We start from the raw sequence: 25,521 nt of genomic DNA, 5'->3' as shown, positions 1-25,521 counted from the left end.
TTATCAGTAATGTACCAATAGAGAGTCTGAAAATCATACTTGTCAACTCTCCCGGAATGTCCGGGAAACTCCCGAAATTCGGGTCGGTCTCATGGACTCCTGGGAGAGCTGGCAAGTCTCCCGCATCCCACAATTGCGGGGCTAAAATGACGCAATTTGTGGTGAAAATGATGCGTTTGGCCGCGCACCGTCCCTCCCGCCCTCTAGACACACCCCTCTCCCGGATACAACTTGCCAAAAGTAGGTAAGTATGCTGAAAATATGTTCATACCCTTATATGTAAGTTGATTCCAAGACCCTTTGTTCTCAGAGTATAAGAGCTGGAATGTGTTTTTCCACTTTTCCTGTGAAAGGATGGTCCTGGAAATTTACTATTACTTGACCATATGAGATTCAATATTGTAAGCTATTTGTTTACTTTCACTTTTATATTATATTCACTGTAATTAAAATATACTTTTGTTGAAAACCCTGGTGTCATGTGTTATTAAACTCTTGTTACTCGAATCTGATTGTTTCTACCCAGAACACCCCGATTTTGCTAGTACCAGCATGATTAAGCTGTTTGAAGTAACATTTGCTTCTGTTTTTACAATATTACTGGTTTAAATCTAATGCTTTATGTCGACTTAATGAACATGTCAACATTCTGAATGTTGACATAGAAGAAAGGCCAACAATCTTCTATAAGTTATTTAAGGTTTGATACACAACAATCCCACAGAAGAGCAGCAATTATCATTATCATATTAATTTGATCTGTGACTTTTTTGAAGATTAGAGAATTGTTCTATATAATTTTTGACTTAATGAATCCATTTAAATAAATTTTAAATTAAATTAATTTCCTTATTGAAATTTCACAGAAGCGGCCAATATTACCCATTCTTCTAGATAGGATAAAAAATCATTTGCTTTTTGAATGCCGATATGTTCATTGGCAACATTTCATACCCAACCCCCAGAAATATGCCTATTGGACACGAACTACCAACTCCGAGTTGTAGAAATGCAGCCTTTGTGCAGTGAGCCACAGGCTCAGTAAATACCCTACTGGTAAGTTGCTGCCAACACCTGAAGCTACTTTCAGGCCCATATAAGCAGTTTCCTGGGAATAACACACTTATAATTCATTGAGCTTCAACCTTGAACCAGCACGCCGGATCCTGTATTTACCTGGATACCTTTCTGTGTTTGATCCTTTTAACCTCAGATTACCTAATCTGGCTTTGACCCCTGGCTCTCAGATGGTTACTATGCCTGGTTTATCCCTGGACTTGCTACTACATGGGTCCTTAGACTCATGTTAAAGTTGAATTTTATAATAAATCATTATGATTGTATCTTTAATCATCAGTTAATTGTATTTTACAATGACATTATATATGTCTTTGATAAATAGGATCAAAAACAAGATTCCTATATTGAATAAATTACCATTCGTTCAGACAGTCTGGGTGAAACCCAGATTTTTACATATGGTTAGTATAAACGCAAGTAAGGTATAAATATACAATACTGAATAATATTTCCATAATCAGCTAACACTTTACAATGGTTAGGGGAGGCTCTGATTACCATTCTCAGATAAGACAGGAATCTCTGTCCAATATCTTAATAATAACATAAGTATTATGTAAAAGATATAGTCTTGGGAAATGTCACGATCATATATGTTGTTAAATCCTTATTAATTTAACACGAAATATGACTTCACTAATTGTAATATTTCTACTTAAAATGTATCTGTTTAAATTGACCAAAAAAGCCAATGTTGACATTGCCTGAGGGACCAAAAACAAAGATGACATTTCATCCGTCCACAGAGACAGAGCTCATTGATATTATAATTAACTTCTTTTTAGAACACTGTAATAATTTATGCATATTTGTGAACTGTTTTTTTATTGTTCAAATGGTATAAAAACCTTCCTCTTACTGACTATGGGTCAGAGGGTTCAGTAATGAAACTCCACTTTGCATAATTCAATCTTAAACTAATGCTTTATTAAATAAATGTATTTATTTTTCCTTTAAGAAACTGGATCAGGCAATCAATTATTTTTCTTTACTATTCATTCTCAGTATTTAAAGGTACAGCACTTCTTTTCACTAAAGCCTGTTCCTGTGTGCTATTGATACTGGAATCCAACAATCCATTATTTACAAATATAAATCATAGTGCCCTGACAGATACATTGAGGTGAAACTTAAAAATATATACTACTCAATATATTTTATAGGCATAAGCTGAAAGAAGCAGTCAATTTCCTATATCCATTAGCTGTTGGAAGCTGCTGTTTGGAGCCATCATATGACTCTCCATCTACCCCCTTAGGATGTAAGCTCGTATGAGCAGGGCCCCCTCCCCTCCTGTCTTCATACCTGTTCTTCCTCTCCGTCTTTACTGCATATGACTGGCCGGAGTTTCTGAAGTATTGGTACTTTTTTTTTCATTGTTCTGTATGGTTTCACCCTGTATAGTCTACTGTTAGTACTGTGTGCGGCGCTGCGGATACCTTGTGGCACCTAACAAATAAATGATAATAATAATAATAATAATACCCCGTTTGGTTGTTATAACCCTGTATGCAACTACCAAAGAGAAGTAGCTAATCAACTCATCTCGCTAAAGTATTTTGTGCCTGCTAATATCATTCTTAACATTTAATGGACATAACACAAATCCAATAAAATTGTTTATTTACTACCTATTTGCTATAAAACACTTAGTACAAATGTGGTACGAGTTGATTTTTTTAAATACATATTATTAATAACTTAAAATAATTTAATACTTTCACCATATTCATCACTAGTATATGGATTTTGTAACGTGTGTCTTACAAATTTTGATTTACACATGAAACTTCAGAGGAAGAATATGGTTTATATCCCGTCTCAATTCTCTGATGTTTCATAAGTACCGACTTCTGGTAAAACATTCATCACATGCAAAAAGAGAAGTTTTCCAGTTTCTATTTTCTGCTGTTTCATCACATGTAACGTATTCACAAAACATTTTCGAATTCTTAGAAAGAAAGAGTAGAATATGGGTTGCTTCCTGCATGAGTTCTCTGATGAGCAGTGAGATTTGACGGTGTTGTGAAACATTTCCCACATACCGAGCAAGAATATGGTTTCTCTCCTGTGTGAATTCTTTGATGTATTATAACATGTGATTTATGGACAAAACGTTTCCCACAATCTGAGCAAGAATATGGTTTCTCTCCTGTGTGAATTCTCTGATGGACAGTGAGATTTGATAGTGTTGTGAAACATTTCCCACATTCAGGGCAAGAATATGGTTTCTCCCCAGTGTGAATTCTCTGATGAACAGTGAGATTTGTTGGTGTAGTAAAACTTTTACCACATTCAGGGCAAGAATATGGTTTCACTCCTGTGTGAATTCTCTGATGAACAGTGAGCCCTGACTTCTCAGTAAAACACTTCCCACATATGCAGCAGGCAAAAGACCTCTCTCCAGTGTGAATTCTGTGGTGTTTCCGAAGATTGGCTTTCCTGATAAAAGATTTTCCACACTCAGGGCAAAAATAAGGTTTCTCTCCTGTGTGAATTCTCTGATGGAGACTGAGATCTGTTGGCGTCGTAAAACATTTCCCACATTCAAGACAAGAATATGGTTTCTCCCCTGTGTGTATTCTCTGATGAACAGTGAGATTTGTTGGTGTTGTAAAACATTTACCACATTCAGGGCAAGAATATGGCTTTACTCCTGTGTGAATTCGTTGATGAACAGTGAGCCCTGACTTCTCAGTAAAACACTTCCCACAAATGCAACAGGAAAATGACCTCTCTCCCGTGTGAATTCTCTGGTGTTTTGCAAGATGTGATTTCATGACAAAACATTTCCCACAATCAGAGCAAGAGTATGGTTTAATTCCTGTGTGAATCATCTCATGTGTTATGAGATTTGACTTCCTGGTAAACCTTTTCTCACAAATGGTGCACAAAAATGGCTTCTCTCCTCTGTGAATACTCTGATGTCTGGTGAGTATTGAAATCCCTGTAAAACATTTCCCACAAACAGAGCAGGGAAATCTATTTTCTCCAGGGATACTTTGTCCAAGTTCAGAACATGGAATCAATCTAGTTTGTCTATGAATTTCCTTGTGTTTCAGGAAATCACTATGGTTAGTAAAAATACTTTCACACTCATAACAGTTATATGGCAGGTCTCTCAACAGAGTTGTTTGGGGATTAAGGGACACAGAGGTATGTAGGTTTTCATCACATCCTGAACCATTTTTTAAATAATGCCTATTTTTTGTCTGTGTATTACAGTCCATTTCATAATGTTCCATTGTATGAGTATAATTAGACAGCAAATTTGCCTCACACATGACCGATTGTTCTGTAATATAAGGAGATGCATATTGTGTATCATCTGTGGGTTTATAAATGTCAGTGTCTGTGAGATTTCCTTCTTCACATGATACTGGTTCATCCTTAATAAGAGTATATGTATATAGTGATGAATCTGTGGTTGTGTGAATGTCTGTATCAGCGAGACTTCCTTCTTCCTCCTTAATAAAGGTAGATGTATATAGTGTATCATCTGGTGGTGTATATATGTCAGTGTGTGGGAGGTTTCTTCCACATGACACTGATTCCTCCTTTATAGCAGTAGATGCATATTGTGTGCGTTTTTCTTCTTCACATGAAGTTGGTTTCTCAGTGAAATTGTCCAGGAAGGTGATCGTGTTTTGTTCATCTGTTGATGAGGATATTGCAGTCTGGTTATTTATAACAATACTGTGATCCTCATTCATACAACCTGGTGAAGAAATATGTGTAGGGGATCCTCCACTTATTTTCATATCCTCAGTGAAATCTGCTGGAGAGAAATACATTGTGGTTAAACTATATGAACCTCGGAAATAAGAGAGGGAGAAAAGGTTCCTGGGAGTGACATTGCTGCACAGGACAGTTTATAGTCTGTGGTTCTACTGGCTGCTGCTGCTATAGTCTGAGGGAGGTCAACTGCGGATAAAGCAGTCATTTGAATGATTGTGACATCACTCTGCATCCTCCTGTATATGAATCCACCAATCCACACAGTACACTTCTGCTTAAAGAAGCATTTTCCCAATAACAAGACAATCTGCGGAAGAGGAGGGAACGATGGCATGATGGACATATTTAGTTCAATATAAACACTCCTGATCACGCTCATATTGTATGGACATGTGCTATGCAGATATATTCATACTGCTCTCTATGTGCCAAGAAGCTCCTGGTTTTTTGTTCAAATAATCTTTACATAATCACTTTGATTGGTGCCATTTAACATTACACAACTTGCATTTTAGGATTAGGTGCCCTTATTATAACATTTACTTATATCGTGCCAGCATATTTCTGCCCTTACACTATACCCACACTCCAGTAAGTCCTGGTGAGTTATTGTGTCATAGACACATTGTCAACCGTGCAAAAAACGTCAAAACTGCAGCAGTGTCACCCAAAAACCGAACTCCACTTAGTGTCACATTATGGGAGGCTAAGGGACAGGAAATGTGGTTTATGGACTCTGTTGCATAAATAACCAGCTGCATAATTAAATTTCTTTTTCATTGGGGGAAGCACAGTGGCCTAGTAGTTAGCACTTCTGCCTCACAGCGCTGGGGTCATGAGTTCAATTCCCAACCATGGCCTTATCTGTGTGGAGTTTGTATGTTCTCCCCGTGTTTGCGTGGGTTTCCTCCGGGTCCTCCGGTTTCCTCCCACACTCCAAAAACATACTGGCAGGTTAATTGGCTGCTATCAAAATTGGTGTGTGTGCGTGTGTCTATGTTAGGGAATTTAGACTGTAAGCTCCAATGGGGCAGGGAGTGATGTGAATGAGTCCTCTGTACAGCGCTGCGGAATTAGTGGCGCTATATAAATAACTGATGTACTAATAAGCTACTGATAGTACCTGCAGTATGTCACTCTGATCCCAAGCTTCTGAGACCGCAACAAAAGCTTGAGAATTACCACCACAAACAGCACAGAAGCAGCCATATTGCAAGACCCGGCATAAAGCCTGGATAAATCTTTATACCTGCAACTGGAAGAGCATACCTCATAAGTTCTAGCTGCGATTGAAAATTTCCAGACCGTGCTAACCAATGCACTTACCTATAAAGTAGAAGGTCCGAAGAGATGTAACAATACTGATACACAATCTCTAAATATCAGGTGGACCTGTAGCACTGAATTTCTGAGGTAGAGAATCGCCTTCAATGGATGGAGTCGGGGGTGCTGGAGGCTAAAAAAACCTGTTTAGTGCTTGAGGGACATGTGGATGATTTTGAAGAAAGGCTTTGGCATAAGACTATTGGGATCCTCAGCTTATCTGAAAAAATGGAGTACCGACATCCAGAAGTTCTGGGCACCTCTGCAATATCGATTTGTCAACCCTCATTCCACCCAGAGCCACAGCCAGGCTCTTACTTACATTTTTTGGTATGGAGTGCTACACAAAAAACTATTAATCTTACCAATGATAGAATTAAAAATGTTCTTTTAGCAGACTTATTCTATTGCCCTGCAGAAGCAAAGGAGCACTTTTGTAGTTGTGAAATGGCAACTTTGGAATAAGAGTATCACATATGCCATGACTTCTCCTTCAAAACTGTGGATTCAGTGTAATGATAAATACCATTTCTTTAACATACCCGCAGAAGAATAATCTTGGCTTGAGCATGAGCATCTAGTGAACGATTCTAGAAACATCGACAAACAACTCTATCAATTTCAGATGTCCCAAGCAAATGTCCCTTTAGACAGCCACAGTACCATTCACTAGTTTTCCGCATTTGTTAACGAAGTTTGGAGTACCATAGGTTGGATTCCTGTTCAATTCCAGAACACAGCTATTGTCTTAATCTTTGTCTTCCACTTTTGAACTTTATTTAGGGTGTTAAAGAATTTAAACTCACTTGGGTAGGGTGGGTCTGACAAAAAAGTTTGCCCAAAGGGTGTATTATTACTTTATACATGTTTCTTGTTTATATATTATTCTGCAGTTGTTGTTCCCATCCTACCTGATCCATAGTCTCCTATGTGAATTAATATACCTGCAACCAATTCTGTGGTATAATGTAGTCACAATGTGTTCTATGCAAGTGTCAATAAACTTTTGAAATTAGCCAGACCCAGGGATAGATAAGCTTCTCTGAGGAGTTTTTTTTGTATGCAGAGTATGTGGACGTGACCAGCCAAGCAGAACGAGCAGAGGTGAAAACTCAGGCCCTGTGAACATTACAGATCTCAGGACATCCATAACTCACTTCGGAAAGCTTTGTATCATTTTGGGAATCATTCTGACTTCATTGAAAATGTAATTCCTAACGCGGGGGTGAAGAAGCACGTAAGAAGGGTTTAAAATCTTCAACTTTAGACATTACAGTGTGCATTTTCATGAAGGGGTCTATCAAGACTGAAATATTTCTCAATTGTGTTCCCTCACACACGCCAAGTCTTAACTAGTAAGTAGTGACTCTGGTTTTATTTCCTATTTTATTTCTGAAACTTATTTCTGCAACTTACTGTATGTGTTGTTGGTGTTATTATTATTATTGTTTTGTAATTAAGCCTTGGAAACATTTTTCAGATTAAAATACATTTAATCTAGTGTATTCTCCATGATTCTTTGTGAATTTACGAAGCCCAGTGAGGCTCATGCTACATGTGTATGTGATTCAAGTGTGAAACATTAATAAGTGGTTTTGGTGAACGTAATGACACCATAGTAAATCCTTTGTGGTGGCAGAAAAGGTGTATTCATTGCTAAGAGAGATGCCAGTCACGGCCAGCTGTTCAGACTGCTGTATCTGAGAAAGGCTGGGTGTTCGTGACAAAAACAGATACTTTGGGCCCACTGCACTGGGATACTCCTGCTAATCATCAGTCATTCTCGCATGCTGACCGAGCTCCCCATCATTAGCTGTACTGACTAACTACCCTGGAGCATTATGAATCACTGCTTTCTCCAAATTAAAGTGGTCTTTCACACACACCCTCAAAGATCCCTTCTTCTATCTATCCTAGATCTCTAATGTTATTGCTACCATTATAGCAGATTACTTTCACCTAAATTTGGCCACAGCAGGTGTCTGTGTGGATCATATAACATCTCTAAGTGTAAAAGGTGGAAAAATGCCTAAAGGACGAATAATATGAAGCATTCTGGGATAAGGTGAGGCAGTCTGAAATCCACTCCAGGCTCCAACTTGTGATGCTTTGGAAACAGTCCAATTGCATTCCTCCCATTGTTGCCACTTGGGACTCCGTAACGTGCTTTGCAGCACCTCTGCCTAATTGCAAACTCTGACAATTCTACACCCAACTATATAGCTCCTCCAGCATAGGATTACCAAATTCCTCCAATGAATATCCTTTGGTGTTGAATATCCCTCAGCCTTCTGCCATTTCCTCCAATTCGGTTGGAGGAAATTATAGCAGCTATAAAATTATGTCGTTTGGCCAAGACCCCAGGTTCAGATGGTATCACAAATGATGTATATAGAAACATGCTGAATCTCCGATTCCCTGCTTGCTGAATTGCTACACTTCAGCCTTGGAACGAGAACACTCCACCCATTGCTGCCTGAAGCCTGTATTATTGCTTTTCTTAAGAAGGGCAAAGATCCAAAAACATGTGAATCATATCCCTTTCTATGGAGAGCCATGCTCAAATTTTTCTCCATGTTTCATCATTGGCTAGATTCAGATGTCATAGCAGCAATCAGTGGCTAGGATACAAACTAGGGGAGATGGAATGTTCTCCTATTTCACCAATATGAGTGACTGAAGAGGAAAGCCCACCTCCCCTGCCTTTATTCACAATGACACTTAAACCCTTTGCCATAATAGCAATTAAGAATGTGCTTTGGCAACACGCACAAAATAATTGGTCTGCATGCCGACACCCTACATTTCCTTAGTGACCAATATACTTCACGGCTAGCAGCTCTTCTTCATTTTGGGCAAATCACTTATTTGACTCATATATATTCAGGTATAATATCTCTTGCCTCCTTCAATATTTCTTGGAATTCCACAATTTACAAAGACTGTCACAATTATGTACAGCTAAACATAACAGTGACAAATCGATTCAGGAAACACCTATCCTGGTAAAGACCAGTCACTCCCCTTACTGGCAGCCACAGCCACTATTTCCCTGAATTCAATCTCTGAATACTTTATCAATATGGGCCCAAAACCATCCAAGGCCGTGATGCCCACAATGAAGTGGAAGCCCAAAATACGTGCAATTACTACCAAATTTCAGCTCTCTGTGTCCTGGATGGTGGTTAGTGGCTATGGAGCAGTCTTTGGATGCAGCCTGTTGGGGAGAATAGTTAAACTGCCCCTTCCTACCTGACATTCACTAAGACATTCATCTGAAACAAAACACCTATTACTCAACTATTTAAACCTTGGGTGAGATGTGTGTGGTCAACTGCACACTGTGGTGTCATCGTCCCCCTGCCCCATTTGGTAAAAGATTGTTTTGATGGGTATAAGGCCTCCTTAAAATAGGGTTCCCCATCTCTCAAGGACTGCAACAAAAGTACACATGCTTAATCCCCATCTGCCCCATCCTGTCTCCTACATCCCTCTAGGACAGATGTACCCAAACTCAGTGCTCAAGGGCTACCAACAGTTCATGTTTCCAGGATTTCTTTAATCAAGCACAGGTGATTTAATCTATTTTGCTGGGTCAGTAATTATCCCACCTGTCTCTTGTTAAAGTTGTATATATAATAATAACAACAACATTTAGTGTCAGCAACCTGATTTGCAATATTATTATATATTATTGTTTTAATACATATTATTATATTGAGGAATTGCTGGTATAATACTGTGAAAAGGCTAGGAACTTTATCTTGTGCAAATATCTCTTCTAAGAAAGTAGATCCGTGAAGGTAATCCTGATTCATTGTAAGCCATTGACCTCTGTGATGACATCATTTTGTAAACACACCCACCATTGTAAAAGTTTTTAAATTGACCTGCAGTCAACTGAGTGCAGACACACTCTCTCTGCTAAGAATCATGGTCTGCATGCCGTATGGTAACTATGTAACTTAAGATCTAAAAATGAAGTAAATCTCTTTTTATTGCAAAATCTACAATTGGACTGGACAATATTGATTTATTCTGGAAATTAACTCAACACTCTACAGACAGAAATCCTTAAAACATGACCTGTTGGTAGCTCTTGAGGACCAAGTTTGGACACCTCTGCTCTAGAATGCAAGCTCTCAAGGACAGGGCCATCTCTGCCCCTTGTCTGTTTGTATGTTCTTGTTACATTGTACGTTACATATGCTATGCTGTATTGTTCCATATAAATGTTAGCTATGTATATTGTTGTATTTGTTCTACTCGTATCTATATATTATTACCATATGTATTTGTTTTTTATTGCTGTATGGTGCTGTGGAATCTGTAGCGCTTTATAAATAAAAGATTATGAAGACTTCTATAGATACCTACAATTTGTTAAACATCAACATCTATGGACACCAATCTTCAGCACTTGTCTTACATATAGAAACAAATGATTCCAATTTGAACTATAAAATAATATAAAAAATAAAAATAAAAGTCTCATGGAGCTACAAAAGGTTTCACCTGAGGTCTGCTGCACTACTTTGCCTGCAGGAACAGAGCTATGAAATTATCCATCCTGTAAAAATTCCAGAATCAGGGCCCTCTGTGCTGTTCTTGGGTTTATTGTCCCTCTACAGGCAGAAGTATAAAAAAATGTCTAAATCATGTTGCAGGATGCTGGAGTATTATGTTTCCAGGCTTTGCGCATTTACAAAACTTTTCTCTGCAGGTTTAAACTCTCAATTTCCACACTTAGGTCCACTTAGGACCCTGTCGCAGCAGGTCCAGCCTATTTGTATCGGCCAAGGTTTTACCAATGCCACGCTTAGTGTCTGAGAAAACCATACCCTTCCTTGCCAGACGGTTAGCACTGCTATGACCTCCATCTTCTCTTGTTTTACCTTTCCTATTAATTTTAGTACTATAGGTAACAGAGTGAATACGTATCCCAAGCTGAAAACGATGATCCTGTTAGTGCATCTATTCTTTCTGTTCAACTTCGTACCTTCACATTCAAAGTATATTCACATTCTCTATTGTAGTTATGTTTATCTTTGGTTTTACGTTTTTAACCGCTATTAACTGGAATGCTTCCTGATGCAATTGCCATTTACTTTGTATCTGCTGAGATAATCCAATTTCAAATTGCCTTCTCCAGCTAAATTGCATAGACTGCAGACAACTTCTGCTCTGTTCATTGAAGGACCTTTCTTGTTCCTCTCATCATAGGGCAACATATTATGTCACTGTAGCAGTTGAGAAAAGAGGTTATTGTTCAGCTGTCTGACAGCACATTAACTGTCCTTTGAATGCTTCCATTCTGTGCCAGAATGCTTTAAATTCCAACATGTTTGCAGTTAGACTCCTTTCCTTCTCTCTTTTATTTTTTCTTGAGCCATTATTTCCTCTAAGAGTACTCCCCAGCAATATTTGCTAGCAAGCAAACATGATTCTATTTTCCAGACTCCTTTTTTGGTTCCAATTTTGTTGAGTACTGTTTTGCAGAGATTACCTTGCTGCTATCGTTAGACAAGTTAAACGGTTAAGATTGCCCTTTTCTTGGTTCCGATCTGCGCTTACATTCTACTGCATTTATCAAGTGCAAACCTAGGCCCTGGGCAATGCCTTGACTTTTGAGAAAAACAGTCTCAAAACTACCAGATATTACCGGAAGCTTCTCTTCAGTTAGACACTTGACTGCTACCTTGACAATTCTCATTAATTCTTATCGCATCTAACTCACAAGTGAGGAGAAAAGCCTCATACCCTGCTTATTAATGGTTGTCTCGTACTAATTCCAAAAATGTTGCAACAACTCGAACATCAGTACCAGGCAGGGGCTGCTAAAATTAAATTACATATTGTGCTTAGAAATAAAAAGGAGGTAAAATACATCATTGTATAAACAATCAAAGGCTAATCCTGGGCAGCACGGTGGCTAAGTGGTTATCATTTCTGCCTCACAGTAATCGGGTCATGAGTTCAATTCCCGACCATGGCCTTATCTGTGTGGAGTTTGTATGTTCTCCCCGTGTTTGCGTGGGTTTCCTCCGGGTGCTCCGATTTCCTCCCATACTCCAAAAACATACGAGTAGGCTAATTGGCTGCTATCAAAATTGACCCTAGTCTCTCTCTCTCTCTCTCTCTGTGTGTGTATGTTAGGGAATTTAGAATGTAAGCTCCAATGGGGCAGGGACTGATGTGAGTTCTCTGTACAGCGCTGCGGAATCAGTGGCGCTATATAAATAAATGGTGATGATGATAATGATAAACCTACAATATAGAAAATTATATTGGTGATATTAAAATGAAAATTATTAAATATATTAATTGAAAGCAAACAAACCATTATTATAACTCAATAGTTCCCTAACTGGAATTTTAGGGGCTAAGTGAATGTATGTGAGCTGACTATGGTGAAAGTAGATCTATTAGGAATAACATACAGGAACAACTTATGTGACAATGTAGGAGGAATGTATTATACATGGTATTATTTTACATTACAAAGGAGCAGATTCAGTTAGGAACGAGGTCCTGCAGAAACTTCGCACAGCAGTGATCTCCCCAGCAGCTATTTCCCGGGTGCTCCAAACGGCTGTTTTAACTTGTCATCCGGCTCTTGGAGCCCAACAGAGTCCTATTATAATAGAATAAACCACTGGTTCTCCTATTAGAACAGGCACTATGTGAGCACTACAGCCAGCAGTGTGTGTTAGACCACTGACCACCAGTCTGACCAGTCCTGGCAGGTGTGGGCAATGACCTCCAACATTTTTCATTATTATTGCAAAGTATTACTCTGCCCCCACCCGGCTGCTTCTTAATGCCACCCGGCTGGCAATATTTTTTGGGGAGAATATTGCACAGGTTCCTCCTCGGCAAGTTCATAGATAAAATCTTTGCTCTCTTGCTCACACCTCAGAGGTGTGAGCAACATTGAACATCAATTTCTGTGCCGATACTGTGCACAGTAACACCTCAGGGTTATTTGAAACCCTTATGAATATTTTCCATATACGGATCTAAAACTTATCTTACCATAGTAGCTTATGATGAGTGCTAACTTGCTTGTCACACAGACAAAGAACTCCTTCTGACATAATCATACACACTACAAAGATCTCTCTTACACACACACCCTACACACCACACAGTTCTAACTTACACACAAATCTCACAAAAGTCACCCAGAACACTCTCTCACACAAGCTCATTCACAAATCACTCACACACAAATCTCACAAGCGATACAGAACTCTCTCACACAAACCACACAGATTTCTCACACACTTACAAACAACTGTCTCACACACATACACAAATCTCATACGTCACAGATATCTCTTGCACACACTCATTCACAAATCTCCTACACACACAAATCTCCTACAGGCCAGACAGATTTCACTTACACACACAAAACTCCCGCCCCCACACACAACTGTCTCTCTCTCACACACAAATTTCACACATAAAACTCTCTCACATCCCCCACGAACTCTCTCAACCACACATAAACACCACACACTCACAGAATTCTCTCACAAACACTCATACACAAAGCTATCCCATCCCGTTCCCCCACCACACACACAATTTCTCTTGGACCGGAGACAACTCTCTCACATGTGCTAATCTCACACAAGATTTTTCTCACACATGTGCACAAACACAAATCACACACACACTGGCAGAAGTTTCACTCTTACGCACGCACTTGCAGAAGTCTTAGCGCCTGTTACACTTTTGTAGGAACGTGTGTTTTAGGCACATCAATGTAATAATAACCACACAAAAGTAATACATGTAATGAGGGCAGTCCCAATATTACCTCCATATCACGATTAATTTACAGACATAAATGAGGGGAAATTGAACAGTATTTTGGGACAGAGATGTGATTGGTGAAATTAACGAAGGGGTGGTTATAAAGTTGTTTTACATGGATATTTCTATGTTTTTTACAGTTTCCACCAGGCACATTTTTAGAAATATCTATGAAACCAACAATGTAGGAGCACCCCCACTATACGGACATAAAAGCACTCGGTGCCTAGTATTGTAGGCTGGTGGATAAGCCAGAGAAAGGTGCAGGCTGGGTATAGTAAAAACATCACATCACAAGTCCAGTCTATTACCAATTTAACAATCCCCATTTATTATAATGTTTCCATTTTCCATCTAAATACTGTTCAGATTAACCTCATTTATGTCTTAAATTAATCATGAGAGTAAGGAGACATCAGGACTGCTGTTATTACATGAAGTACTTTGTGTGTGTGAAGGTTATTATCGCATGGATCAAAGTGTGTCTGTAGAAGTGTGTCCAGGACCTGGTCTCCTGCACCTCTGAACAACTTTGTGGGGAGAAAGAGGCTACACATCCACCTGCAAAGATGGTGATGTCCCCATAAATATCCCTTCCCCACCCCTTTACCCATTTAAATAATCTCATCTGTCAAAATTAAATCCTGTTTTTGCACTTCTATGCAAAAGTGGGCTCATGTGCACAATCTGCACTCAGCAAGGAGCACCCTCGATCCATTAGTTGATGCAAACTTCTACACCCCCACAGGCGTTGCCATTTTCGCCCTTCACTGAAAAACTAGGGGCACCTGTGTAAAAGTAGGTACGTGAAGTCACAAAGGGAGGCATTTACACTGCAGTTATTGTACACTGATAGAAAGTGTCTTCTGTCAGTGTATGTGACTCCCAGATCCATTATGCTTACAATACACACATGTAAGAATATATTTATACACACAGAGATGACATTTCCTCTATATACAGAAGTTTTAACACTCCTCTTACCCAGTGATGCGAGGTGAGGGTGATTCTCCATCATCATGTCCTTGTACCGACTCTTGTGTCCTTCTAAATACTCCCACTCCTCCATGGAGAAATAGACAGTGACATCATCACACCTTATAGGAACCTGACACACACAATGATACAGTCATCACCCAGACACATCCCCTGGAGTTACTGTATAATGTCCCATTCCCAGCAGTCACCTCTCCAGTCAGCAGCTGAATGATCTTGTTGGTGAGTTCTAGAATCCTCTGGTCATTGTTTTGCTCATATATCAGTGAGTGAGGTGGAGGTTCCGTGATGGGGTGCTGGGTCCTGCTCCATCCTCCTGACCCATGGGGACTGGTGCTGGGTGTCTCACACTCACCAGATGTGTTCTTCACTAGTGTGTAACCCTGTGTATTCAAAGGGGAAAAATTGAGAAAGAGGAAAAGAGACACATAATTTGAGTCAAGAATCTGTGCTCTCTGGTCATATATATCCATGTATACTGTTTTGAAACTGTATACTGCAACAGAAGGGTCCTATTAGTAGCTATAATTAACGTCACTTTGAGATTCCTAGAATCCATCACCCCTCATCTCCCCAGTCAGGTGCATGAAACAGTGATAAAAGGGATGTGAATATGACATTTTTGTCATTCAGGGTCCTTCAATTTTCCAATCAGGTCTCTGTTTTATTAAGAGAAAAAAAGAGTGATGTCATTGTAACACTCCCAGAATCCCTCACCTCTCCAGTCAGCAGGTAGATGATCTCCAGGGTGTGATTTAATATCCTCTCAGTCATGTGACTCCTGCCCTTATCCATCCTGGAAGAGACAGGAAAATGATCTTTAGAGGACACTCTGCATATATTAGCTGGTCTCATGCCCATAGCTGTGACATGACAGATATATCTACAAATTAATTGGATAAGAGCATAGTTATAGAAGCAGATGACCAAGGGCAAATTCATGGTTTTTCATCTTGTTTTCACAAACACACAGGGACAATACATCTACTATGGATTAAATTGTCAGACTGCCTTTCACTCCTCTTAACAAGCTCAGCAAAAACCCTGCTTTTCAAACATCCAGAGTCCCTGTAACAGCCTGATTTGTTTCCATAGCAGAGACTCAAACATTTGGGAGATGGAGAATAAAGAATAATCTACCACTTAAAGAGGCACTATTTATTATTATTATTATTATTATTATTATCTTTAACTTATAAGTCGCCACAAAGGGTCCGCAGCGCCGTACATGACATATACAGAAAGCAGAGAGCCAAGACACAACATGATACAGAAAGAACAAAAATATATGCAAACACAGGTAACAGGGTAAAGCAAATCAGATTATTTCTGGGACAATGAGTGAAAGGGATGGTAGAAATCAGCGAGAAGAAGGCCGAAGCTAAAGAATACAGGGAAAACAGGGCTTGCAAAGCAGGCCAAGAGGTACAGAGGGTGATGGAATAGTAGAAGGAGCACACAAGGAAAGAGGGCTCTGCTCCTGAGAGATTACATCCTAAAGAGAAGGGGGAGACACAAATAGGGTGGTACTAACTGGGGGAGAGAGCCAGGACAAGGAAGTTAGGAGGAGAACTGATAGACTTGAATAAAGAAATGAGTCTAAATAATATGAAGGGCTGTGCGTTGCTGAACTGAATAATATACATCAAATAAGTGAAGGGTTTATACCTATGTCTCCCATGCTTTTCTTCCTACCTCTATAGCAGGTTGCCATGTGAGGAGAGAGATACTTCTCTCACAGGACAGACACAGTGACTGCTAAGCTGCTTGGCAGAAATGCACTCTATGGCTTCATACACATGGGCGGAACCAGTGATGTCACAGCAACTTAAATGACAGCATTCTCAGTGTTTGACCTGTATCAGATTCCCTCAGAACTCGATCATAAAGATGTCGGAGGAGTGTCAGCTGCCTGCATTGTAGTGGGGATGTAATACTTTACATTTAGCTGCAGTCAGGGTAACACTGAGCAATGCATTTTACCTTCACGTTTCATATCTTGAATAATAATAATATCTGAGCAATAGCCTGGGAACATATGATACTGCTGCTGTCTTATCAGACGATCATGATATTTATATCAGATATTTTCCTTTACATAGATTGCTACGTCTGCCATGATATGAGAGGCCAAAACCCAACTGCAACTACCAACCAGGCGGAGTGCTGCATTGAATTACTGGATTTAGGTACCGGTATATACCATCTTTTCATCATTATCTACTTCCTTGATAAGGGGTGGAATGGATATTGTGTGTGATTCACAATGTCCATTGCATTTAAATCTTTTTTTATATACATACATGTATGACTCAATTCCTTTTATTAAGTTTTGGAAGGTTTCAAATTACCTATTCCTTTTTTAACAGATAAGGGAAGGCATTAATAGACTGAAAGTTGTTACAGCCACAGAGCGTTATGTACCCTGTTATAGAAATGAATTGTTAGTGTAGGAACCCATCTGAATTAGGTCACCTTGATGCGGTAGATGGGCATTCACAATATTGCCAAAATGTGCATTAAGAACCTCGGGCCTGATTCATTAGTGATCTTATCTGCCGTTTTTGCTTATCTTAAGCAAATCCACTCTGTGCATGCTCAGAAAAAGAAGATAAGAAGCAAAATCCACTGCGTAAGTGAAGAATTTCTTAAGTTAAGATGAAAATCCATGGTAACTTCACTCTTATCTCCCCGTTTCTTCTTAAAAATAAGCATCTTAACTTTTGCACAAGATAAGATCACTAATGAATTAGACCCCTCATGTTTATTTCTGACACTATATGCGGATATTGCAGAACCTAATACCCAAATGTTGTTGTGATTGGTATGTCTTTAGTGTGTTCTCATTCTTGTCCTGTATTATTGTGACTGGATCACTTACAAGTAACTTATGGTATAAATTTATTTAAAGGAAATAGCGCAGGGCGCTTATTTATATAATTGCCAATGCACTTATTTTTGATATTGTGTATATTTTGATATAGGAAATCTTTATTTACGAGACAAGGGGAGAAAATGTGTTTTTTTCTGTTTTAACCTTGCTAGAGGAAATGAATTATTTCTGATGTATATATCTGATACAATAAGCCTTTGTTTAGAAAGTCTTTTGTATATCTTGGTGTAAGGAAATGCCTTGTTTGGTGTTTGCAACTTTTCATGGGGAATTCTTTTCTGGAGGAAATGTGTATTCTGCAACTGTTGGAAGAAAGCACCCATGCTAATCTCATGTTGATTAGACCTTTTGATGCGAGTGTCCAATACCCCTTAAGGGAAAGGAAGGAGTAATTAGACTTGCTGTCAGATGTCCACGACAAGATGCAGGATGTCACAGCAAGGTTTTAGGATATCACAGATAAGCATAAATATTGTTAGCTTTGCATTGTATGTAAATCCATGTTTGGGTAAACAGGTTGCATCCTGATTCTAAAAATAGCCTGTGAGGCTGTGTCTAAAACTGTATAAAAAGAGAGCCCTTGTAAACTGCAATGTATCATTCTGATGTTCCATCTGACCTGACCACCGATACCTTTAATCAGTGGAACTGTCCTTGTCAGGACACTTGAGCGAAATAAACATCTCTCTCTCCTTCAAGATCCGGCTTGACAACTTCTTCAATATTTCTGTAATCCTGTGACCTACAGATTAGACCCTAAATCTAATCCATCCTCCGGCTGTTTCTGAAGTTTGGACCCAGCTCTCCAGTACCACCACTCTGCCGCTACCCAGCAGCTCTGGTCAGTGTGATAGGTCAGGGGGGATCCCATCCACAGCACCCTGCTCCATAGTAAGCGGTCAGGGGTACCAGCCCAAGTGTACCAGCACAGAAGTACATTAGCAGCGTCAGTTACCCAGAAGGAACGTGGTTCTGGACGCCATAAAAGAGTCCAGTGGTCCAGCAGGCTCCTCCTACTGCGGCAGGAGGGGTGTATTCAGAATAACAAAAGGGGGCAGTGGCAAAGTAAGCCCAGCCGGTTCCCAGCAACAACAAACAGGGTGGCATAGGCGGTCCATTCTGTCACAATTATATTAAGTTAGTCACATCTGTGTTGCACCTTTTCCTTGAAGTTTGTCTTATATTACACTTTCAGAGTCTGGGATCTGTATTTATAACTTTTACTATGTATCTAAGTGTAATACTGCTGCCATTTACTCTTATATATAGTGATCATATATTGTACGCTTGGATAGAGGAATACCGCCACTGAATGAATCGGCATGGTGAACGGGACTTTCAGTCGTTGGTAAAATCGTTAACAATATCGCATTGGGAGAAATTTTCTATAGTGCGTACCCAGCCTAAGACCCTTACAAACTCTTCAGGAGATGCACTAATCATACACTCTAGACACCCAGACATAAACCCAAAGCCAGAACTTAAAGCTGCAGTACCATTTTTTTTAAATGTACAAATGACTACTTTAGATATTGTTTTATTTTATTAAAAAAATATTTATCTCCTTATCCCCTATGCCATCCCATAAACATATCTACTTCATATAGTTTACTGATAGAAACAGGTACCATTTTTTCATAAGATAAATATTCAAAGCTTTAGCATGGGAAAAATATTAAGGCTGCATCCAGACAGTCTTTTTTGGAACATATTTTAAGTGCTTATTGATCTGCTTCTATGAAGCACTCAAAAGGTCTCTATTAACTTGAAAAGGATTCAGGAGACAAAATGTCATAAGCACATACAAGTTTGTATTTAGAATATGCCTGGTCCAGGTGCTCATTCAATATTTTCTGCTCCTGTACATAGTGACGGATAAAAAAACAACAACTTGTTAAAAATAGTAAAGAAACAGTCACCTCTGGAGGTCTGAATGTTGCGCCTAAAAACCAGTGACCAGACAGCATTGATCACCAGCTAGACTAAACATGATGTTCCCTGAACTGCTCAAATATGGTGGGGACTGTTCCATCATGTAGGTGTATTAGAAGGAGAAGCAACATTACATGAGAGGACAGTAGCTGGTACAATGAAAGGGCACAGGATGCTTTAATATGGCCATAAGGATGGGATAATAAGGGCAGGGACAACGATGTAGCATAGACTGTGATAACGGTGGCAGCAGGGTTTAAAATAATACTATGGGATACAGGCTGTTGTAATGTGGCCTTGTGAATAGGGTGCGGGTATGTGTTATGTACAGGCTTGTATATAATTAGTATATAGCATAATGTGGGGGGTATGAGGAAAAGAAGCGGTATAGACACAATGAGACAGAGATGACATGTTACCTGGTATTACCCGTTACATCAGCTGCAGCAGCCTCCTCTCTGTCTCTGGTAACACATCACTTCCGGGGTTTGCGTTCCACACGTTCCCTGGAACGCACCGACAGGAAGTGCTGTAGCATAGACTTCCGGTATGCAACACCGTAAAGGAGAAAGAGAGGAGACATTGGTGCTAGTAGTAACACCAGGTAATGACATTTACTTCAAGCTGTCATTATATCTATGTATCTTGTTATTGTGAGTAGAAGGGGATCTGGCAAGAGGGGGTTTATCTACCAGGGGTCATGTTGAAGGGGAATTATTTTCTCTGTCATATTGTATATTACTTTTCCCTTTCATAATATCTCATCTCATTACACTATTTATATAGGATTGCAGGTGTAATATTACAGGGAGGGATTTCCAGTGGGACATGTATTAGCCTGATGTAGTGTGCACACAGTTACTGTAACTTATAGCAACAGACACATAACATACTGAGGAGAGGATAAATTAAAGTTTTTAGTGAGACACAGATCCATAAACAATGTGATCCTCATTGTCCTATATCTGGGAATTTCGACATCTTCATGGCTGTAATTGGAACGACTTTCACCCATCTCTCCAGCTGGCTCTCGGACACAGCCCCCCCCCCCCCCCCCCCCCCTCACTGCCGTCCTGCTTGCATTACCCATTTATTTATGGATTTAATGCTTGCAAGGTCCCCCAATGTTTGGTCTTATCCACTTTACCTCTTCAGTGCTGATCCAGTGTTTTCACACAGCTCTACTCTATGAGTATCAGTACACCCAGCCCAGAGTGGTTTCATCCATTACTGGTCCATATCCTGGAATCTCTCACATATTCCTGGGCTGGCAAATACAGATCCTATCACACATCCCCACCCATCTCTCTCCAACTGCTTCTTGCTTACCTGCGCTGACAACAAGTAGCCCAATCCACTTCGTTTTCTAAAGTGAGATGCAAAAAAAAAATTTAAATGTTCATTTTAATGCCTAGTTGTAAGTATATATACATATGTACAAACACATAAGAATAATAATAAATGAAGGTAAAAAGCCAGGAGATTCACTGCAGAGTCTACTAGACTACCTAACCATTTCCCTCGGTCCCTGGGCCACAATGCTCACTCATCTTCCAGCTGGGCATAGACAATGTCCAATGTGTTCCTGCTTTTAGCAGGTTTACAGAGCAGCATACACAATCCTAAATCAGTCCAACAGGAGCCGTGATCCCTAGTCAGCACTGTCCTCAAGTGAGTGAGAGAGAGAACAGCAATGTGTGCTCCTTAAATAACTCCACAGCATATTCCACCCCTATCATAAATTCATATAAGTTCTTGAGACGTGCACCAACCCTGTATATGTGTCTGCCCAAGACTAGCCAATCAGCCGGGGGGTTGTCTGTCATAGCTAACCAATCTGTACAGGATATGACTGGGCCAACAAAATATAAAAATTAAAATTTACCAGCAGAAAGTAGCTCTGACCTTAGGGGGAAATGCCTTCTCTCCTATTAAAATTCAATCATTATACAACACATAATATACAGGAACAATAGTTCTTTCAGCAGTCCTCTTTACAATATAGAATTCTATAGGGAAGTTTGTGTTACACACAAAGGGGTAGGGTTTTTGTTTGTCCACCCGTCTCTTGAGGATTGATCACAAGTTCTTAATGGGATTAAGGTCTGGGGAGTTTCCTGGCCATGGACCCAAAATTTTGATGTTTTGATCCCCGATCCACTTGGTTATCACTTTTGCTTTTTGGCAAGGGACTCCATCATGCTGGAAAAGGCATTGTTCATTGCCAAACTGTTCTTGGAGGGTTGGGAGAAGTTGCTCTTGGAGAATGTTTTAATATCATTCTTTATTCATGGCTCTGTTCTTAGGCAAAATTGTGAGTGAGCCCACTTCCTTGGCCGAGAAGCAACCACACACATGAATGGTCTCAGGATGCTTTACTGTTGGCATGACACAGGACTGATGGTAGTGCTCACCTTTTCTTCTCCGGACAAGCGTTTTTCCAGATGCACCAAACAATCTGGACGGGAATTCATCAGAGAAAATGACTTTACCCCAGTCCTCAGCAGTCTAATCTCTGTACATATTGGAGAATATCAGTCTGTCCTGATGTTTTTCCTGTAGAGAAGTGGCTTCTTTGCTGGCCTTCTTGACACCAGGCCATCCTCCAAAAGTCTTCGCCTCACTGTGCATGCAGATGCACTCACACCTGCCTGCTACCATTTCTGAGCAAGCTCTGCACTGGTGGTACTCGATCCCGCAGCTGAATCAACTTTAGGAGATGATCCTGGCGCTTGCTGGACGTTCTTGGGCGCCCTGAAGCCTTCTTCACAACTATTGAACCTCTCTCTTTAAAGATCTTGATGATCCGATAAATGGTTGATTTAGATGCAATCTTACTAGCAGCAATATCCTTGCCAGTGAAGCCCTTTTTGTGTAAAGCAATGATGACTGCACGTGTTTCCTTGCAGGTAAACATGGTTTACAGAGGAAGAACAATGATTTCAAGCACCACCTCCTTTTAAAGCATCCAGTCTGTTGTTCAATCAGCATGACAGAGTGATCTCCAGCCTTGTCCTCATCAACACTCTCACCTGTGTTAATGAGAGAATCACTGTCCTGATGATAGCTGCTCCTTTTGTGGCAGGGTTGAAATGCAGTGTAAATGTTTTGGGGATAAAGGTCATTGTCAAGGCAAAGAGGGACGTTGAAATTAATTGCAATTCTTCTGATCACTCTTCATGACATTCTGGAGTATATGCAAATTGCCATCATAAAAACAGCAGACTTTGTGAAAAATAATATTTGTGTCATTCTCAAAACTTTTGACCATGACTGTATGTTTAGTCAGGCCAGCTTTTATACCAATATTCAATTTAACAGGAGAAGAACCACTGACAAAACAGAACATATTTGTTTCATATGGATTTAATGGACATGTGCAATGTCTACAATAAACAAATATGACGTCTCATTTGATACCATTTCTTCCTTCCATTCCAGACCATACAAATCACCAACATACTGTTTGGTCTGAGAACACCGTCAGGGAGTAAAACACTTAAGTAGCAGAGGACAAAAAGGGAATAAAAATGGAAGTTCAGTCTTTGGTTAAATTTAAGGACATGTTCACCTTGGTTGACATTTGTTCGGATATATATAGGGAATGTTTTGCCAATACAAGTCTACAGCTAGTCTGCATTGTTGGTTAGCTTCACTCTCTAGCAGAATGTTAATAACAGTACCTGAATATGCTGGAATTGAACAGTCTTGAAGTTCCCAGGATGTAAGGCTATTCACATCAGGATTTTTTCAAAAGCACACTGGTTCTGGCACGCTTATGAGAAGGACTGCATAGTATATAGTATACATGCCACCAGAAGAGAGAAGACACTTTATTGTCACATGTTCAGGCAGCGTTAGATACTTTCTGTGTATCTAAAAAGTCATCCAGGTTATGGATGGACCCTATAGATCTATTACATCTTATTGAAAAGAAACACAATTCCACAGAATTCAACATGTCCTTTAAGTTTACTTTAATAGTTAAATGTTTGTATTATCTAGTTTATTATTTATTTCTAGGTCTGTAAAGTCATATGAAGCTGAAACTGGACTATTGAAGGGACTCGAGTGTAGATCATCTGGCTGATTCACAGAGAATGGACAAGGACAATAGTTACTGGACTGAGAGGATATTAAATCTCACTCTGGAGATCATCTCCCTGCTGACTGGAGAGGTGAGGGATTCTGGAAATGTCACAGTTATCTCTATTAATAAAACAGGGATCTGAATGAAGTGGTGAGAGAGTTCTTAGAGGACTTGGAATGCACAAAAATGCAGTGTTCATAAATTAGTGGTAAGGGAGTCTGTGAATTCTACAGTGACATTACTGAGAGAATTCTCTCCATTTCTCTTCCTCTCCTGTTTCTGAATGACTGTTTGTGTGTCCTGGCTTTCCTGTGCCATTACCTTACCAGGAGCTATGATAATGTGTATAGATAGGATGCGTTCAAATCTGGGCAATCGCCATCATGCAGGTTACTGAGTTTGAAAGCATCCTACCTGATTCAGTGACCAGGCTCTTGCAGACCCTTCTGATGAGCTCAGGTAGGGGGGGTTGCAGGCTGCTATTTAATGTTCTTAGAGGGGATTTAGACTAGCATATAGTGTGGGCACAGATGGGTATATTATATTGGCACAAGGTAATGTGTTGATGAAGGGTTAAGGCTGGTATGTAATATGGTGATGGGGGCCCAGGCTGGTATGTAATGTGCTGATGGGGGCCCAGGCTGGTATGTAATATGGTGATGGGGGCCCAGGCTGGTATGTAATATGGTGATGGGGGCCCAGGCTGGTATGTAATGTGCTGATGGGGGCCCAGGCTGGTATGTAATGTGCTGATGGGGGCCCAGGCTGGTATGTAATATGGTGATGGGGGCCCAGGCTGGTATGTAATATGGTGATGGGGGCCCAGGCTGGTGTGTAATATGGTGATGGGGGCCCAGGCTGGTATGTAATGTGCTGATGGGGGCCCAGGCTGGTATGTAATGTGCTGATGGGGGCCTAAGCTGGTTCGCTAGCATGGGGCATAGACATGCATTTAATGTAAGTAAAGACAACGGCTAGTATGTAACGTGGGACAGGCTATCATATTATCATGGGGGACAGGCTGGTATGTAATCCAGTATAGGTCAGCATAGTATTTTGACAGAATGGACTTTCTTTGTCACCTTTTTGGGGGTTTACATATTGCTTTGTTTGTTTGTTTTTTACCATCAGTAGTGTGATGTTATAGACCACTGCTACTAGTGCAGATTGACTGTTTTTTGGTTATGTTTCTTTCCTGACCGCTTACTTTGGATAAATGAACAGGGTAGGTGGCAAAGCAATTGGATTCTTAGTGTGGACAGTCAAGGAAAGGTTTAGAGTGTTAACTCTGCTCTGTGGTCAGGATCGTTAGCAACAGTGATGGTTTATTGCTCAAGTATCTCTTACAAGAGCTGTTACACGCAACACCCTTACGGGCTATCCAGTTTATCTTTTATACAGCTTCCACACAACATGCTGGTAGTGTGGGAGGAGAGGGGCAGAGGTAATCTCTGTCTTTTCAACCGGGACTGCAGTCCTACAGCTACTACATCCAGAGCTCTTTGAGACTAACTGTGGTGTTTTGCTCCTTGGCACCCACAGGAGGCAGCGCACTGTCTACATTTATTGATGATACTGCTCTCTGGTTCTCACCTGGGGATTTGCAGTGTAGCAGCCTGGATGTGGGTCAGGTTCATTTTGTTAA

At 40.1% G+C, this 25,521-nt stretch overlaps 2 protein-coding genes and 1 long non-coding RNA gene across 4 annotated transcripts in view; 1 reads left to right on the top strand and 2 right to left on the bottom strand.

The window, feature by feature from the left end:
- Window positions 1-2,686: 2,686 nt before the first annotated feature.
- On the bottom strand, window positions 2,687-15,103 carry LOC142159830 (uncharacterized). Of its 2 annotated transcripts, none has more exons than XM_075214611.1 (2): window positions 14,950-15,103; window positions 2,687-4,858 (listed from the first exon to the last, which is right to left on the bottom strand). In XM_075214611.1, the coding sequence occupies exons 1-2, from the start codon at window positions 15,032-15,034 to the stop codon at window positions 3,033-3,035; spliced, it is 1,911 nt and encodes a 636-aa protein (XP_075070712.1). In that variant the 5' UTR covers window positions 15,035-15,103; the 3' UTR covers window positions 2,687-3,032. The 2 variants fall into 2 exon arrangements, with proteins under 2 accessions (XP_075070712.1, XP_075070713.1); XM_075214612.1 differs by having other exon boundaries at window positions 2,687-4,855.
- Window positions 15,104-15,129: 26 nt separating this feature from the next.
- On the bottom strand, window positions 15,130-20,293 carry LOC142160040 (uncharacterized). The gene is made up of 3 exons (XR_012693019.1): window positions 20,206-20,293; window positions 15,679-15,757; window positions 15,130-15,344 (listed from the first exon to the last, which is right to left on the bottom strand). It is a non-coding gene; the product is annotated as an uncharacterized LOC142160040 (long non-coding RNA).
- Window positions 20,294-20,310: 17 nt separating this feature from the next.
- The window catches only part of LOC142095460 (uncharacterized), a 43,460-nt gene continuing 38,249 nt past the window's right edge, over window positions 20,311-25,521 (top strand). The window contains exons 1-2 of the mRNA XM_075178406.1: window positions 20,311-20,390; window positions 23,810-23,964. Coding sequence (XP_075034507.1) covers window positions 23,887-23,964 — 78 coding nt within the window. The 5' untranslated portion in view covers window positions 20,311-20,390; window positions 23,810-23,886. The remainder of the gene's footprint in view (window positions 20,391-23,809; window positions 23,965-25,521) is intronic.

The sequence above is a fragment of the Mixophyes fleayi genome, chromosome 6, assembly GCF_038048845.1.
Source record: "Mixophyes fleayi isolate aMixFle1 chromosome 6, aMixFle1.hap1, whole genome shotgun sequence".
NCBI classification, from domain to species: Eukaryota; Metazoa; Chordata; class Amphibia; order Anura; family Limnodynastidae; genus Mixophyes; species Mixophyes fleayi.
This window is presented reverse-complemented; position numbering and strand designations above follow the sequence as displayed.

Coding starts and splice junctions, on each gene's coding strand:
- LOC142159830 (XM_075214611.1), bottom strand. CDS start 15,034: ATGGAGGAGTGGGAGTATTTAGAAGGACACAAGAGTCGGTACAAGGAC. Junction 4,859..14,949: donor CCCTCACCTCGCATCACTGG/GTAAGAGGAGTG, acceptor ATTTCTCTCCAG/CAGATTTCACTGAGGATATG.